Genomic DNA, 17,781 nt, shown 5'->3' with positions numbered 1-17,781 from the left:
ACGTTGTGGGGTAAATGTGGATGTGGTTGAAAAGATTAGGAGAAATACACTGAGGTGGTTTGGACATGTGGAGAGGATGGAGAATGAAAGACTGACTAAGAGGGTGTATGTAGGTGAGGTGGAGGGAGGGAGAGGGAGGGGTAGACCGAGGATGAGGTGGAGGGATGGAGTTGAGAGGTATATGAGGGAGGGGGGGGTGAGTTGGGGGGAGGGGAGTCAAATGGTGGGTGACAGAGTGACTTGGAGGCGTTTTGTCTGCGGCCACCCTTTGCGGGATTAGGGCGTCGGGCTATAGATAGATAGATAGATAGACAGTTAATGGCTCCCATCATCCTCTTTCTTCACCACTATTGCATCTTCTCTCTTCTCTTGCTACTTCAGTGGTCACTGCTCCTGTGAACTGTTTGCTTGCATCCCTCCACCACTACAGCAGGCATATAACATCGGTCTAGCAGCAAACTCATCCCTTTTCTGTCCTATGCAAAAGTTAACCATTGCTGCCAGTCCTTCATGTATGCAACAGATCAGTTTTGGAACTGCCTTCTTCTGTGTGTATTTCCTACTGCCTGTGATCTCCAGTCTTTAAAACTCAATGTGTCTAGGCATCTCAAAATGAATGGATCTTGAATTAGGCTGGTATTTTGTTGTTATTTTTCCTTGTAAGGAACAATCTTTTGGACTTCTGGCATTTGGTCCCTTGTTCCTTGGATCAAAATATATGCAAGAAAAAATCATTAGGCATCTCCCACAAGAGTGTGACTAAGCTACTTGATTAAGTACAGGTAGGTCCTATTATACAACCACTCGATATACGAGAAACCGATGATACGACCTGGGTAAATTAGGGACTACAGTATTTTCATTATACTGTATTTCAAAAATCCAATGATACGACATTCAGTCTTGAGTGAGGTGGGAGGATTCTAGGTCAGTCATCCCAACAAACGCAGTCACTGCCGTTTTCTCTCAACTTCAGAGAGAATTAGTGGGACTATTCAGCTGCAGCATTGCCAGACTTGCGATAATTATCACAAAATGCGATATTTTGGCACACTGCGATATGCGATAGCATGCATGCGATAATGTGATAACTTTAATAATTTCACAATCTGAAAATTAAATCAGGGATTGCAAAATTAACAAGTCTTCTGTAAGGCTAGTACAACAGTAGGATTTAGTAACTCACAATAACCAGTATTATAATCTGGTAGGTACTTAACAGTTAAACAGATTCAGTAATGTTAATTAATCACTCCACATATATCAATTCCTCAGGAATTACCAATTTGCGTAGAATTGCCTTTGTTTATGAATGTGATAATTTTAATCAAAAAGCAATAATTTTAACATGCCGGATCTGATAATATGGCTTTGGGATGCTGGCAGTGCTGCTCAGCTGGCCACAGCCAGGCCAGCTTCCCACCTCCAACACAACATTACCACATATAGATGAGTGTTATGCATGTTTTTTATGTTTAATTAATATGCAGTCATGTTATTTGCATACTATTTGCTCTTTCAGGTTGCTTTCTCTACAGTTCAGTAATGTAGATATGTTTGTTGTGTTTGCTATGATATATTTTAACTTGAAAACTTGCCTTTGATGGGGTCCTTGAACCCAACCAATATTTTACCGTTAGTTACATGTTTCGTTATACGAGAATTCATTATACAACTATGCCAAATGGAACCTAACTGCTCATATCTTCGGGACCTCCCTGTATATGAAATGATGTTAATCGTGAAGTGCCTGGAAAGGACGTTGAACTGTAGCATTGCTTCATTTCTACTATGGAACCTTGTGGAGTAAACTGTGAATCGATGAAAATTGGGCCACAGTGTGATGAACTCCCATATTTGCCAGGATGAATGAGAGCCTGCAGCTGCGAGGGACGTTGGTGGGTCACAATGGCTGGGTCACTCAGATTGCCACCAATAGGAACTTCCCTGATATGATCCTGTCAGCATCCAGGGGTAAGCCATTGTTTCAGTAGTTTAACTGTTTGTATCATATTGTATCACATAATATCCAGTTGCAGATCATTACAAATACAAGATGTGATTGTATGGAATAATTTATGTAAGGCATGGTGTTTGTTGTGGGTATTACCAAATATGTGTTTTGTAATGTAAGTTGAGTGATTCACATTGATTGACACTGAGGAAGTGTTAGGACTGTAGTAAATGCATACTCTGTGACTTAATGCAGTAGATAATTGACTGCCTACAGCATATTTCAGTACACCAGTTAATTTGTCACCCATCTGTTTGGTGGGGGCACCCATCATCCACTCAGTCAATGTAGAGGTGCCATATGATCTCTACACTGAGTGACAAGCCAAATGGTTTCCTGTACCCAGGAAACCATTTACTACACTGGGTGGTAACCATATAACTGGGGTTTCTGGCAGGGTTAAATGTCCTCCAGATTCCCCTATCCAAAATCGCTTAATCATGGCAGTCGTTTTAGAGAGCCTTGTAGGGCCCAATACCTGCCCAGGGCCCCAACTAAATGGGTAGCCTCACGTGGCCATGTGGAATGTGAGAGGTGTGAATGAGGAGAGCAAGAGGGTGGAAGTGGTGAATGTGTTTAAAAGTGCAAGATATGCCATGATGGCATTGTGTGAAACGTAGATGAAAGGGTGCGAAGTGGAGGAGTGGGAGGGTGTGAAATGTGTAAGATCAGGAATGAATGGGCGAGGAAGATGCAAGGAAGTAGTTCCTTTGTTGATGAAAGAGGTGTGGCAGAGTGGAATGAGAGACTACAAATGTGTCAGCTCGAGGTGTGTGTATGTCAGGTTCAAGTTTGAGAAGGTGAAAGTGGCAGTGACTATAGCATATGCACCGTGTGAGGACAGGAGTGAGAGAGAGAAAGACAGGTTTTGGGATGAGCTGGGTGAAGTAGTGGGAGAAATGCCCAGGAGCTATAAAGTGATTGTGATGGGGGATATGAACGGAAGAGTAGGCACTGGTCCTGAGGATGACATAATGGGTTGTTATGAAGTACCAGGAGAAAATGATAATGGGAATTGACTAAAGGATATGTATCAGGAGAGGAGTTGTGCATTGGTAACTCGTATTTCAAACACAGAGATGCACATAAATATACATGGCATAGAGGGAACGGAGATCATGTTGAAAGAAGCCTGATTGATTACGTGCTCGTAGAGAGGTCGATGAAGGGAATGGTTACTGATACGAGGGCTGTGAGGGAACGATGTGGAGGTCTGTCAGATCATGTGATTGTGATATGTAAGATCAAGCTGAGAGGAGTGAGGTGTATCAGGAGAGAGAGGAGCAGTCAGGGAGAAAGATTGAAAGTTGAGAAGCTGAGGATCAAAGAAATGGCATATGAATACAGGACCAAAGTAGAGGACGAGTTAGAATTACTGAATTGGAATGAAATGGATCTGGACAGATTGTGGAATGCATATAGGGATTGCTTAGTTAGGAATGCTAAAGCGGTGTGTGGTGTGGCAAGAGTAACAACAAAGAAAGGTACAGCATGGTGAGATGAGGAGGTAAAGAGAGCAGTGGAGGAAAAGAGGAAGAAGAGGCTAAAGTGGTTACGGGATAGGGGTTTAGTTGAAATAAGAACTGAATATGATGAGAGCAAGAAGCACTTAAAGAGACTAGTGAAGAGGAAAAATTAGGAGGTAAACGAGGATCTAGGGGAAAAAATGAATGCGAACTACTCTGAAAATAGAAAGTTATTCTGGAAAGAGGTGCGGAAATGTAGAAGTGAAAGCGAAGGAAATGGGATGGTGTGAAGGATGCAGGTGGTAGATTATTAGCCCATAGAGATGAAATAAGGACCAGATGAAAGAATATTTTGAAAGCCTGATGAATGGGAATAGAGAGAGCAGAGCAGCTGTGAACATATTGGTTTTGGGGGTGTGCAGCGAAGGAATGCAGTGCCAGGAGACGTGACACTCGCACAGATGAAGAGTGCTGTGAAGCGGCTGAGAAATGGGAAAGCAGCTGGGGTTGATGATGTGTATGCAGAGATGCTTAAATATAGTAGAGAGAATGGAATGAAGTGCTTGTTGGAGATATGTAAGAAGGCATGGATGAGTGAAACTGTGCCTGCAGAGTGGAAAAAGGCTGTGATTTACCCCTGTACAAAAATAAAGGTGAGCGAAGTGAGTGCAGGAATTACCGTGGCATAAGCTTACTGAGTGTGGGAGGGAAGGTATATGGAAGAATTATTATAGAGAAAGTAAGAGAGATATCAGAAGTTCTAGTGAGTGATGAACAGGGTGGCTTTAGGAATGGCAGAGGATGTGTGGACCAAATATATTTGCAGTGAGATAGTAGAGAAGGCTTGTGAGAAGGACCATAAGGTGTTTATGGCATTCCTGGATCTGGAAAAAGTAAATGAGAAAGTGGACAGAGAAGGATTGTGGAAAGTTTTGCTTATGTACGGTGTTGAGGGTAAGCTGCTAGGTGCCATCGAGTTTTTATGATAGTAGTGAAGCATGTGTCAGGGTTAATGGGCATCTAAGTGAATGGTTCACGATCAGTGTGGGCGTGCGACAAGGCTGTGTGATGTCCTCATGGTTGTTCAATATATATATGGATGGGGTGATTAGAGAAGTAAAAACACAAGTACAGTAATGGAGAGAGGGATGGCATTGGTAATGAATGGTGATGCATGGAATATCTCAAATTTGTTGTATGCTGATGATGCAATACTGCTTGCAAGTACCGGACAAGAACTTGGTAGGCTAGTGCAAAATTTTGCTGATGTCTGTAAGCGTTCCTTGAGAGTAAATGTAGAAAGGAGTAAAGTGTTGGTTATTGAGAGAGAAGGTGACTCCCAGTGCAATGTAACAGTGAATGGAGAGAGACTAGAATTGGTGAGGGAGTTCGAATACCTGGGTACAGTGATAGAAAAGAGAGGAAAATGTGCAAAAGAAGTTGAAAGTAGAGTGACACAAGGAAGAAAAGTAGCTGGTGCAATGAAGGCCTTGATAAGAAACAGAGGCTTGAGTGTTGCAGCTGCATGAGGCTTACATGAAGGAGTATTAGTGCCAACTTTAACATATGGATGTGAGACTATGGTGTGGCATGAAAATGAAAAGTCAAGAGTAAGAGCAGTGGAGATGGGACTGCTGAGGAATGTATGTGGTGTACAGAGGGTGGATAGGATATGAAATAATGTGATTCGTGAAAGATGCGGAGTGAGGAAGTCAGTGGACACCAGAATTGAAGAGAGTGTACTGAGATGGTATGGTCATATGGAGAGAATGGATAACAATAGAGTGGTGAAGAAGTTATATCTGAGTGAATTCGAAGGAGGGTGGAGGCGAGGTAGGCCAAGGAGAAGGTGGAGAGATATGGTGGATGAATGTGTGAGGAAAAGAGGTTTGGAAGTCACTGAGGCTAGGGAACTGACTGGAGATCAAGCTGGCTGGATGAATTTTGTGAGAAGTGCATGATCAGGAATTTTTGGCACTCCTTTTTAACGTGGCAGCATCTGGATTGACTCTGTCAGATACAATTATGTGAAGCTACAGAACGTGGTGAATGTTTTTGGCATATCTGATAGAGCCAGGATTCCGGGGGCTTGAATCATGAGTGAATGGAAGTGTGGCTTATTGGATTGGGCAATTTTGGGCTGTTTGGACATTGCTACTCCTCACCCTGCCCTAGGGTGGGAAAGGAGGTCTGGATGATGATGATGATGACGACTAAGGTACCCTGACCAGAAACTTAATTTACAGTACTAGAGCATACCTTCATCTTTCTCTTACTCATAGAAAGTGTAATTAAGAAACAAGTTCTGAAAAGTACGGTTTTTAAATTTAGGAAACCATGGGGGGGGGGGGCAAACTATGGCACTTCAGCAAAGAAATTTTATACACAGTTACTTCATCACTTGCTCACTGTAGGCTGCTAGTATAGCCAAAAATTAATTGTCATCATCATCATCAAGACCTCCTTTCCTACCCAAGGGCAGGGTGAGGAGTATCAATGTCAAGACAACCCAAATTTGCCCAATCCAATGGACCACATTTCCATTCACTCACCATTCAAGTGCCTGGAATCTTGGCTCTAGCTGATACACCAAAAACATTCACCATGTTCTGTAGCTTCACATAAACGTATCCAATAGAGTCAATCTGGAGGTTGTCACATTAAAAAAAAAAAGGTGCCAGATCCCTGATCACGCACTTCTTCTCACAAGGTTCATCCAGCCAGCTTGATATCTTGTCAGTTCCCTAGCTTCCAAACCTCTATGCCTCACACTCTCATCCACCATATCCCTCCACCTTCTCTTTGGCCAACCTCGCCTCCTACCTCCTCCAAATTCACTCAGATATACCTTTTTCACCACTATTGTTATCCATTCTCTCCACATGACCAAACCATTCAGTACATTTACTCTCTTTGATCCTGGTGTCCACAGACTTCCTCACTCCGCATCTTTCACGAATCACATTATTCCGTATCCTATCCACTCTCTGTAATCCACATACATTGCTCAGTAGTCCCATCTCCACTGCTCATACTCTTTGACTTCTCATTTTCATGCCACACCACAGTCTCACATCTGCATGTTAAAGTTGACTCTAACACTCCTTCATGTAAGCTTTGTGCAGCAGCAACACTCAAGCTCCTGTTTTTTATCAAGGCCTTCATAACACCAGCTACTTTCCTTCATTGTGTCACTCTACTTTCCACTTTTGCACATTTTCCTCTTTTTTTCTATCACTCTTCCCAGGTATTTGAACTCTCACCAGTTCCAATCTCTCTCCACTTGCTGTAACATCACACTGGGAGTCACTTTCTCTGTCAGTAACCATCACTTTTCTCTTTTCTACATTTATTCTTAAAGCATGATGCTCACAGACATATGCAAAACACTGCTGTAGTCTACCATGCTTTTGTGAGGTATTTGCAAGTAGCACCGCATCATCAGCATACAAGTTTGAGATATTCCATTCATTACCATTGCCATCTCTCTCTCCATTACTCATGTTTTTACTGTACTTCTCTCATCATCCCATCTATATATATATATATATATATATATATATATATATTTATATATATATATATATATATATATATATATATATATATATATATATCTATCTATCTATTGCCAGACGCCTCAATCCCGCTTGGGGTGGCCACAAACAAATCGTCTCCAAGTCGCCCTGTCCCCCGCCATTTCACTGCCCTGCTCCCAACTCATACAGTGCTCGTCAGAAGTATGGGGCGCCCTGCGTCCCTCCTGAGAAACAAACCTTTCAACATTGAAAAAACATATAAATAATGCATTTTATTTACCTTTAGTGCTTCGTAGGGTAGCCTTTACGTTTCTTCACGGACCTGAGACATCTTGGAAATGAAAGGACGAGGCTCCTGAGGTGCTGGAGGGGTATTTTGTCCCAGGAGTCACGAATGGCGGCTTCCAGCTTAGGCAGAGAGCTCACGTCCTTCCCTTGGAGACTCTTCTTTACGAGGTACCAGAGGTTTTCAATCGGGTTGAGGTCTGGGCTATTTCCTGGCCAGTCTGTCTTGAATGATACCTCGCAGTCACGAAGTCAGTTGGTGACCGATTTGGCCTTGTGAGCAGGTGCACTGTCCTGCTGAAACACTCGTGCACCTGTTAGCTCGAAGGAGTCTGGTAAATGATCACACAGAAGCTCCAGGTAAACATCCTGATTCACTCTGAGCTTCTTGGGAAGTACAACAAGCTTCCCCAAACCCTTCCCTGAGAAACAACCCCATACCATGAGTGAATCAGGATGTTTAACTGTGCTTTCTACATACCGTGGGTCAAGTGGGTCACTACCTTTGCATGCTCCTCTGTTACAGGTAACACTAAATGTTGCCTCATCAGACCACAACACTGACAACCATTGCTCCTCACCCCAATTTAGATATTTATTAGCAAAGGCAAGCCTACGAATTCTCTGGCTGCTAGAGAGAAGAGGCTTTTTCACAGGCCTGTGACTTGTGTAACCAAGCTCATGCACCCTACGAGACACTGTTCTCACTGACACCTCACCAAACACTTCCGGGTTGCTCTCCTTAATTTTCCTTGCACTCACACAAGGATTAAACTCCACTGCACGTTTTAAAACATTAACAGACCTTGGGGAAGTTTTCCTAGGCCTACCAGACCTCGGTTTCTTTGTGGGAACTTCGCCACTGTTTTCCTCCCAAAACCGCGCACACCAACGACGCACTGTCGATCGTGCCACACCAACCAATTCACTAATTTCCTTTGTGTGGTGGCCTGCCTCCTTTAGAGCAATGATCTGGGATATGATTTCACTCTATAGTTCACGGGTAGGTGCCATAACAAAGTTTTGAAGGCCAAAACATTGCGGGACACTCGGTAAAAAATGGCGCAATTTGAGAGGGACACTCGGCGGAGTTCCTCTCTCTCAGGCAGCCCGTGGGCGACTGAGGCGGGAACCAACCAGCGCGTAAGAAGGCCTCAGGCTACCGTGACGTCATGCTCGGAGCTCAAACTTATGGCTCAATTCTTACCCCCAAAAATGGGTGATTCTTTTTGGGCCATAAGTATTGCGCGCCCGGCGGACAACGCTGAATACTTCTGACGAGCACTGTATACCTCTCCACCCCATCCCTCCATCCCATCCTCTGCCTCCCCCTCCCTCTTCCCCCCTCCACCTCACTCACATACACTCTCTTCGTCAGTCTTTCACCCTCCATCCTCTCCACATGGCCAAACCACCTCAGTGTGCTCCTCATAACGCTTCCTATCACATCCACATCAACACCACGACGCTCCTTTATATCCTCATTCGTCAGCCTGTCTCTCCATGTGACTCCACAGGCTCCTCTTAAATAACTCATTTCCACTGCTCTCACTCTTGACTTGTGTCCTTCCAACAACATCCAAGCTTCACTTCCATACATTAGAGTTGGCATGTAGTAACTTTTTCACTTCCATGCTCACTTCCCTGTTTCTTATCACTGCTTTCAAAGAACCAGCAACCTTTCTTCCCTGCTGTACCCTTTCAAGCACTTCACCCTCCAAACCTCCATCCTTACTCATCACACTACCCAAGTACTTAAACGTACTCACATTTTCCATTCCTCACCATCCAACCTCGCTGTCATTCACTTACTTTGCCTCTCTCAAAGACCATCACTTTACTCTTCCCTACATTCACCTTTAGATTCTGTTTCTTACACACTCTCTCAAACTCATCCACCAAGCCTTGCAGCTCCCCTTCTTCTTCACTTAACAACACAGTATCATCTGCAAACAACAGTACAGGGAGTTTCCAAACACTATCCTCTCTCACCAGGGCCACTCCAACATCCACTACCCTACCTTGTACTTCTTTTATTACCCCATCCATGTACAGATTGAACAACCATGGAGACATGACACATCCCTGTTTCAACCCAATTCTCAAAGAGAAAAATTCACTTAGTTCACCATCCACACACACTGCAGCCTTCGCACCATCATACATACTCTTCACAGCATTCAACAACTTCCCATCTACTCCATATATTCTTACCACTTTCCACAATCCTTGTCTATCCACCCTGTCGTATGTTTTCTCCAAATCCATGAAAGCCGCATACAACTTCTTTCCCTTCTCTAGAAACTTTTCCACTAAAGATCTAAGAATGAATATCTGATCTACACAACCTCTTCCCTTCCTAAAGCCTCCCTGTTCTTCTCCAACTAATTCCTTTGTTCCTTCTCTAACTCTGTCAGTAAGTATCCTACCATACACTTTTCCTATTATACTAAGAAGACAAATGCCACTATGATTACCACACACTTCTTTTTCCCCTTTTCCTTTGTACAAGGGAATAATTATACCTGACTTCCAATCCTCTGGGACTCTACCTTCCTCCCAGGCCAATCTGCACATCTTCCACATCCATTCTACTACTATCTCTCCCGCATGCTTCAGCATTTCACCACACACTCCATCAATTCCTGGGGCTTTCCCCGATTTAACTTTCTTCATTGCTTCCACAACTTCTATCCTACTGATTTCTTCCTGTCTTCTCACCTCCCTCCTTCTCCCAGCCATTCCCCAGCCACTTATACTCGCATTACTTCCATCCTCTACGTTCAACAATTCCTTAAAGTGTTCTCTCCATCTGCTGACTTTTTCTCCCTTCTCCACTAGTAATCTACCATTTTTATCTTTCACTCCCCTGCTAACTTCACTTCCACCTTGTCTTACTCTTTTCACCTCTTTCCAGAACATTCTCTTACAGTCCCTCCACTTTACACTCAAATTCCGTCCAAATTCCTCATCCACTCTCTTCTTACTCTCTCTTACTAATCTTTTCACCTCTCTCTTTCTTTCTACATATAACTCTCTCTTCCGCCTCTCAACTTCTTCCACGCCCCTATTTCTCATCCATTCATTGTATGCTTTCTTCTTTTGTGCCACAGCCTGCTTCACCTCTTCAGTCCACCGCGCTGTTCCTTGCACCTCCCTCTGTCTTCTCTTCTTTCCACACACCACATCACATGCTGCACATATTTCTTCTGTAAATATCCTGCACACATCTTCCACCCGCTCAAATTCATATTTGCCCAATCATTTCTCCACTTCTCTCTTATACTCTGCCTTTTTCTCATCCTCTTGTAACCTTTCCTCTCTCCTTGCAACTACTCCTTCCTCTCGTCTTTCCCTTCTTCTATTCCTCCATCTTACTTGAATTCTAATTCTGGCCACCACCAAGTAGTGGTCAGAAAGTCCACTCCCCAACCTCTATAAACTCTTGCATCCATTACACATCTTCGCATCCTTTCATCCACACACACATAATCAATCATTGCCTTCCTTTCATTCAGTTCACCACCCACCCTTCTCATCACTCGCCATGTATACCCGTGGATCATTTTATGCCTGAAGAGGGTATTGGCTATCACCAACCCCCTCCCAGCACAAATGTCCACTAACGCATTCCCATTCTCATCTATCTCAGCAGGCACACCCCACTCACCAACTATACCATCCACCTTCACATTCCCAACTTTACCATTCATATCACCAGTCAAAAACACTCTCTCATTCCTTCCAAACTTTTCCATGCACACTTCTACATTTGTTCAGAACTCTTCTCTCACTCTTCTAGCACGATCTTGCGTTGGCGCATACACACACACAATCGCCCACATTTGTATTCCAATTTTCAACTTGACCCACACAATCCTTGACCCAACTGATCCATACTCTCTTATGCTCTTCTTCCATCTTTTACTCACAACTATATATATATATATATATATATATATATATATATATATATGTGTGTGTGTGTGTGTGTGTATATGTACAGTCGTGGCCATAAATAATCACCTATCCTCCTGTACCCCATACCTCAGGCTGGCTCCCTTACGCACGGCAAGTCACACTGGAGTAAGAGGGGCTGAAAGGGAGGGGCCAGAAAGAGAAGGAAAGGTGGGTGGGGGTACGAGCGATGATGTTTATAAGTGGAGTGAGGGAGGGTAGGTAGGAGAGGGAGAATGAAATGAGAAATTGTGGGCACATAATTTGTCTATTTTCTTTCATTCAGGGCATCATAAAGGAGTTACTACTCGGTAGATGAAGCTGCATTACACCTTGTACAGCGGCATCAAATAACAAACTTTAGATAGCTGGTGATATCAAGGGTTGGCTCATGAGAGAAGTATACTGACTTGACAGGTCAAATATTTGTGCAGAGCCATCGAGATTTTGTCGACCTGTCTTTACGTGGGACAGTCCCGCTTTTTTTTTTTTTTTTTTTTTTTTTTTTTTTTTAACGTCTGTCCCGCTTTCTTAACTGTGACAATAAATCTGGTCACCTTACGCGTGGAAGCCAGAGAACAAGAGGACACAGGCCCGCCTCGTCCAGCACACCAAAGACGAGTGGGAGCTGTTCAGACGAAACCAGTAAACCATCAACAACAGTGTCTCCCTAGTGCCGCGACGCCTGCATGAGGTTTTTTTAGGCATGAGGCCACTGGACTACTTACTAAGGCTTTCCTGGTTGCTTTGGCTTGACCAGTGTCGGTAAATATTGACACCGATATATTTTGGGAGTTTGGGTAGGATTTTGTTTCATTTTCCCTCTAACAGATTATGAGAAATACCGTTACCATATCTACCCATGAGCAAAGACATCATATTTGTTTACTTTTCATGCACAATTATTCTAAATAGCCTTTTCATATAGAGATGTCATTAAATAATTATTGAACTGACATGATTGTGACTGAATAGAGGGAGTGTATACCGCGAGGGTGATCATATTTACTGTGGACAGCCATGTCAAAGGTTGCATTATAATATTTAGTTTCAAAATTTAATTACATGTTAGGGTAGAGGACGTTTCTTACACAAACATTACCGAAGTCAAAGCCATCCAGATTCCATTCTGCATCTGAAGTCAAAATAGACGGATAAACACAAATATCTGGCTCCGCACAAATTGTAATGCCACGTCAGTATATTTCTCTTACAAGCCAGTCCTTGATATTGCCAGCTATCTAAAGCTTGTTATATGATGCCGCTATACAAGGTGTAATGCAGCTTTTTCTACCGAATAGTAACTCCTTTATATGATGCCCTGAATGAAAGAAAATAGACAAATTATGTGGCCACAACTTTGCCTTTCATTCACTCTCCCCTCCCTCCCCTCCTTCACTCCACCCCAGCACCATTGCTCGTCCCCCCACCCACCTTCCCTTCTCTCTCTGGCCCCTCCCTCTCAGCCCCTCTTACTCCAGTGTGACCTGCCGTGCATAAAGGAGCCAGTCTGAGGCAGGGCATACAGGATGATAGATGATTATTTATGGCCACGACTGTATACATATATATATATATATATATATAAGTGATCCCTCTAATATCCGAACATCCCCACTAACTGGACATAATCGTCCCGGGATCCAATATTCCCAAAATGGGCCAAAAACTGCAAAAAAATCGATAAAAATCTGACTTTTTTCCCCTCCCGTAATTTGAAATTGCCGCGTGGCGCCGAACAGCTGTTACACCATGGTCCCTTCACCCCTTCCTTCCTCCCCCTCCCCCCTCCCCTGTCAGGGTTGCCATTTGGTATTTTTCATTACCATGTGTGGGCCACTTTGGTAATGAAAAATTTGTTTGGTAATGAATCAGAATAATGCATTACCAAATGGATTTTTCACATGTATGAGGATACACAGGATGGAGATGCTGGATTGTTTGCTCTTTCTGATTAATCTGCTACCCTACATAGCGTGAAAATAATCAACATGGTGTTAATTATAAGGAGAGTGATTACGTGTATTTCCACTTGTATATATAATTACTGTAGTGAAGAATAAATGCTAGCTTTACGAATTTGGTAATGAAAGTTGAGGAGATTGGTAATGTGGCCGTTGCGATCTGGCAACTCTGTTACCCCACCATCATCAACAGTCACAGCCAAACTCCGATCGAGAGCAGATGCTCATAGCAATGCAAGCCACAGGTAAGTTTTTTGTGAATAAACTGCAATACCTCGCCACTAGAACACATGGGAATTTACAATTTTGTGCAGTGTTAAGAAATTTGAATTTAGAGTGCAGAGGATTAACTGTGGACTGCAAACTGGCGATTCAAACCAGTCCAGAAGCCAGGACTTATAAGTACCCAGGATGTTTAGTATTGTATAAACTCACCTCTAAAACCTCATTTTATGGTTCTTTTCCATTTATTTCAGTCTTTTATGTCCCTTATTGGTGTGATTTGGGTCTTAAATAGGTGCAATGCTTGTCCAGAGGGAGTTGTATAGGAGTTTTTCTGAGTTAGGGTCCATAAGTACAAGTCCACGAGGCTGGGGCCCAATATCCGGACAGGATCACTATCCGGATATGCCTTTGACTCTATTACGTTGGATATTGGAGGGATCACTGTATATATTATTATGTATGTATATGTTGAACAACTATGGGGACGTCATACAACCTTGTCACACGCCTGCATTGATCATGAGCCAGTCACATATGGGACAAAATTGAAATAAAGACAAAAATGCCACCCAATTTGGGGGGATAATGTCATAGAGCACAGAAAAATACTGTTATGGACAGGCATGGGAGCAATTGTCTATCACTGCAAGTTGCCTTAATCCCGTAAGGGGTAGCCACAAACAAATCGCCTCCACGTCACCCTGTCCCCTGCCATTGTATTGCCCTGCTCCCAGCTCACACCCCACTCTCTCATAAACCTCTCCACTCAATCCCTCCATCTCATCCTTGGCCTCCCCCTTCCTTTTCCCCCCTCCACCTCACTCACATACCCTCTTTTCGTCAGTCTTTCGCTCTCCATCCTCTCCTCATGTCCAAACCACCTCGGTGTTTTTCTTTAACGCTTCCTATCACATCCACACCACAATGTTCCTTCACTTCCTCATTTACCAGTCTGTCTCTGCATGTGACTCCACATGCTTCTCTCAAGTAACTCATTTCCATTGCTCTCACGGGGGGAAAAAAAAGAAACAATACTTCTCCCGGTCGCTTGCAGCAACTGCTAGGAAGTATTTAACTTGTTTTGGCACTTAGTTTAGCTTCTGATTCATAGAAAACATCAGCTCTACCATGGCCATCCCCAATATGGCATTCCTTAAGATGAAACGACGTGTCTTTTTTTTTGGATTAGATGAGAATGTACTGTACCATGTATAGGTTTGTGGCAGTCAAATACGAAGTGGTAAGTGCCAGTTTTTTGCGTTGGTGATATTTCATTGTTAAAATGCATGTTTGGCATTTATCTCTTTAGTAGTGGCTGGTCATTTGTTGCTACTGCCTAATGTAACTCGTACTTGACCCAACAGACAAGTCGCTGATATTATGGAAGCTGACCCGTGAGGAGAACCACTATGGCATCCCCCAGAAGCGCCTTCATGGGCACTCTCACTTCATCTCTGATGTGGTAGGATAAAATATAAACTATTTTAATATAACCCCATCACTCCATTTTTATTTATTTACTTTTTTTTTTTTCCAGATTTATTTAACATAGGATCTGAAGCTATGTAGTTAATTATGAATAGCTACGCCTTTACCCCGTAGAGAGAAAAGTATTCTCTAAGCTGAATAAAATTGTTAAAGACGGTGGCATGTGTTCCGGGTGTAATACTGCAGGGTAGTGAGACCTGGGCTGTAAAAGGAAAAGGATATTTGTAGGCTTGAAGGTACAGGAATGGCAATGATCAGATGCATGTGTAGTGTGTCATTGAATATGTGGCCGGGGGGGGGGGGGCTAGAATTGTGATTAAAGAGTTGAGAGGAAGGATAAGGCCGTAGTGTATGGTATTGTGATGAGGAGGGGTAGATTGGGATGGTTTGGACGTGTTGAGAAGATGGAGGATGACAGTTTAATGCAGGTGAGATGTGTGAACATTGGGAATAGGGTTGCAAGAAGCAGACCAAAAAAGACCTGGGATGTGGTCATAAAGCATGATCTCAGGGATAAGGGACTGAATAGGGAGGTTGCCAGAGATTGAGCAGCATGGAGAGCAGCCTTTAGTTGACCAAGATAGACACATAAAAGCTTGCTGAAACTTTATAAGCAATATGACACACAGGCAGCAAGAATAAAATGGAGACTTCTTTATTGTGAAGGGGTTTGTGCTACAATATACAGTGTACCCTTACAAGTAGCGCATCTGGTGTACCTGGGAATTTTGCTGTGTAAACAGAAACAACACTGCACTGAAAGAAGCCTGATTGATTACGTGCTCGTGGAGAGGTCGAGGATGGGAATGGTTGCTGATACGAGGGCTGTGAGAAGACGATGTGGAGGTCTGTCAGATCATATGATTGTGGTATGCAAGATCAAGCTGAGAGGAGTGAGGTGGATCAAGAGAGAAAGGAGCAGACAGGGAGAAAGACTGAAAGTTGAGAAGCTGAGGATTAAAGAAGTGGCAGATGATTACAAGACCAAAGTAGAGGACGAGTTAGAATCAGTGAACTGGAATGAACTGGATCTGGACAGCCTGTGGAATGCATATAGGGATTGCTTAGTTAGGAATGCTAGAGTGATGTGTGGTGTGGCAAGAGTATCAACAAAAAAGAAGGGTACGGCATGGTGGGATGAGGAGGTTGAGAGAGCGGTGGAGGAAAAGATGAAGAAGTGGCTAAAGTGGTTACAGGATAGGGGTTCAGTTGAAATAAGAACTGAGTATATCGAGAGCAATAAGCACGTTAAGAGACTGGTGAAGAGGAAAAAGAAGGAGGTAAATGATGATATGGGAAGAAAAATGAATGTAAACTACTCTGAAAATAGGAAGTTATTCTGGAAAGAGGTGCGGAAATGTAGAAGTGATAGAGGAAAGAAATGTGATGGTGTGAAGGATGCAGGTGGTGGGTAACTAACCCATGGAGATGAAGTAAGGACTAGATGGAATGAATATTTTGAAAGCTTGATGAATGGAAATAGAGAGAGCAGAGCAGCTGTAAGCATGATTGGTTTTGGGGTGTGCAGAGTAGGAATGCAGTGCCAGGAGACATAACACTCGCACAGGTGAAGAGTGCTGTGAAACGGCTGAAAATGGGAAAGCAGCTGGGGTTGATGAGGTTTATGCAGAGATGCTTAAGTGTAGTGGAGAGAGTGGATTGAAGTGCTTGTTTGAGATGTGTAAGAAGGCATGGATGAGTGAAAGTGTGCCTGCAGAGTGGAAAAAGGCTGTGATTGTACCCTTGTACAAAATTAAGGTGAGTGTAAGAATTATCGTCGCATAAGTTTATTGAGTGTGGTAGGGAAGGTATATGGAAGGATTATTATAGAGAAAGTAAGAGAGATATCAGAAGTCCTAGTGAGGCTTTAGTAGTGGCAGAGGACGTGTGGATCAAGTATTTGCAGTGAGACAGGTAGCAGAGAAGGCTTGTGAGAAGGACCATAAGGTGTTTATGGCATTCTTAGATCTGGAAAAATCATACGACAAAGTAGAATGAGAGGGATTGTGGAAAGTTTTGAGCATGTATGGTGTAGATGGTAAGCTGTTAGGTGCTGTCAAGAGTTTTTATGATGGTAGCAAAACATGTGTAAGGGTTAATGGGCATCTAAGTGAGTGGTTCACGATCAGTGTGGGTGTGTGACAAGGTTGTGTGATGTCCCCATGGTTGTTCAATATATATATGGATGGGGTGATGAGAGAAGTGAAAACACGAGTAATGGAGAGAGGGATGGCGTTGGTAATGAATGGTGATAGATGGAATATCTCAAATTTGTTGTATGCTGATGTTGCAGTACTGCTTGCAAGTACCGGACATAAACTTGGTAGGCTAGTGCAGAGTTTTGCTGATGTCTGTGAGTGTCGTGCCTTGAGAGTAAATGTAGAGAAGAATAAAGTGTGATGGTTATTGAGAGAGATGGTGACTCCTAGTGTGATGTCACAGTGAATGGAGAGAGACTGGAATTGGTGAGAGAGTACAAGTACTTGGGTACAGTGATAGAAAACAGAGGAAAATATGCAAAAGAAGTTGAAAGTAGAGTGACACAATGAAGAAAAGTGGCTGGTGCAATGAAGATCTTGATAAGAAACAGAGGCTTAAATGTTGCAGCTGCACGAGGCTTACATGAAGGAGTGTTAGTGCCAACTCTAACATATGGGTGTGACACTGTGGTGTGGCATGAAAATGAAAAGTCAAGAGTTAGAGCAGTGGAGATGGGACTGCTGAGAAATGGATGTGGAGTGACAGAGGATGGATGGGATACGAAATAATGTGATTCGTGAAAGGTGTGGAGTGAGGAAGTCGGTGGACACCAGAATTGGAGGTGTCCTGAGATGGTATGGTCA

General features: G+C 43.2%; 1 protein-coding gene across 1 annotated transcript in view; it reads left to right on the top strand.

The window, feature by feature from the left end:
• The window catches only part of Rack1 (Receptor of activated protein kinase C 1), a 71,367-nt gene that overhangs the window by 19,227 nt on the left and 34,359 nt on the right, over positions 1-17,781 (top strand). The window contains exons 2-3 of the mRNA XM_080278786.1: positions 1,865-1,974; positions 14,815-14,912. Coding sequence (XP_080134912.1) covers positions 1,866-1,974; positions 14,815-14,912 — 207 coding nt within the window. The 5' untranslated portion in view covers position 1,865. The remainder of the gene's footprint in view (positions 1-1,864; positions 1,975-14,814; positions 14,913-17,781) is intronic.

This window comes from Coenobita brevimanus, chromosome 75 (genome assembly GCF_032717465.1).
Source record: "Coenobita brevimanus isolate Jiangsu-jjx chromosome 75, ASM3271746v2, whole genome shotgun sequence".
In the NCBI taxonomy this organism is placed as follows: domain Eukaryota; kingdom Metazoa; phylum Arthropoda; class Malacostraca; order Decapoda; family Coenobitidae; genus Coenobita; species Coenobita brevimanus.
The sequence above is the reverse complement of the archived record's forward strand: the minus strand, read 5'-3'. Positions and strand labels throughout refer to the sequence as shown.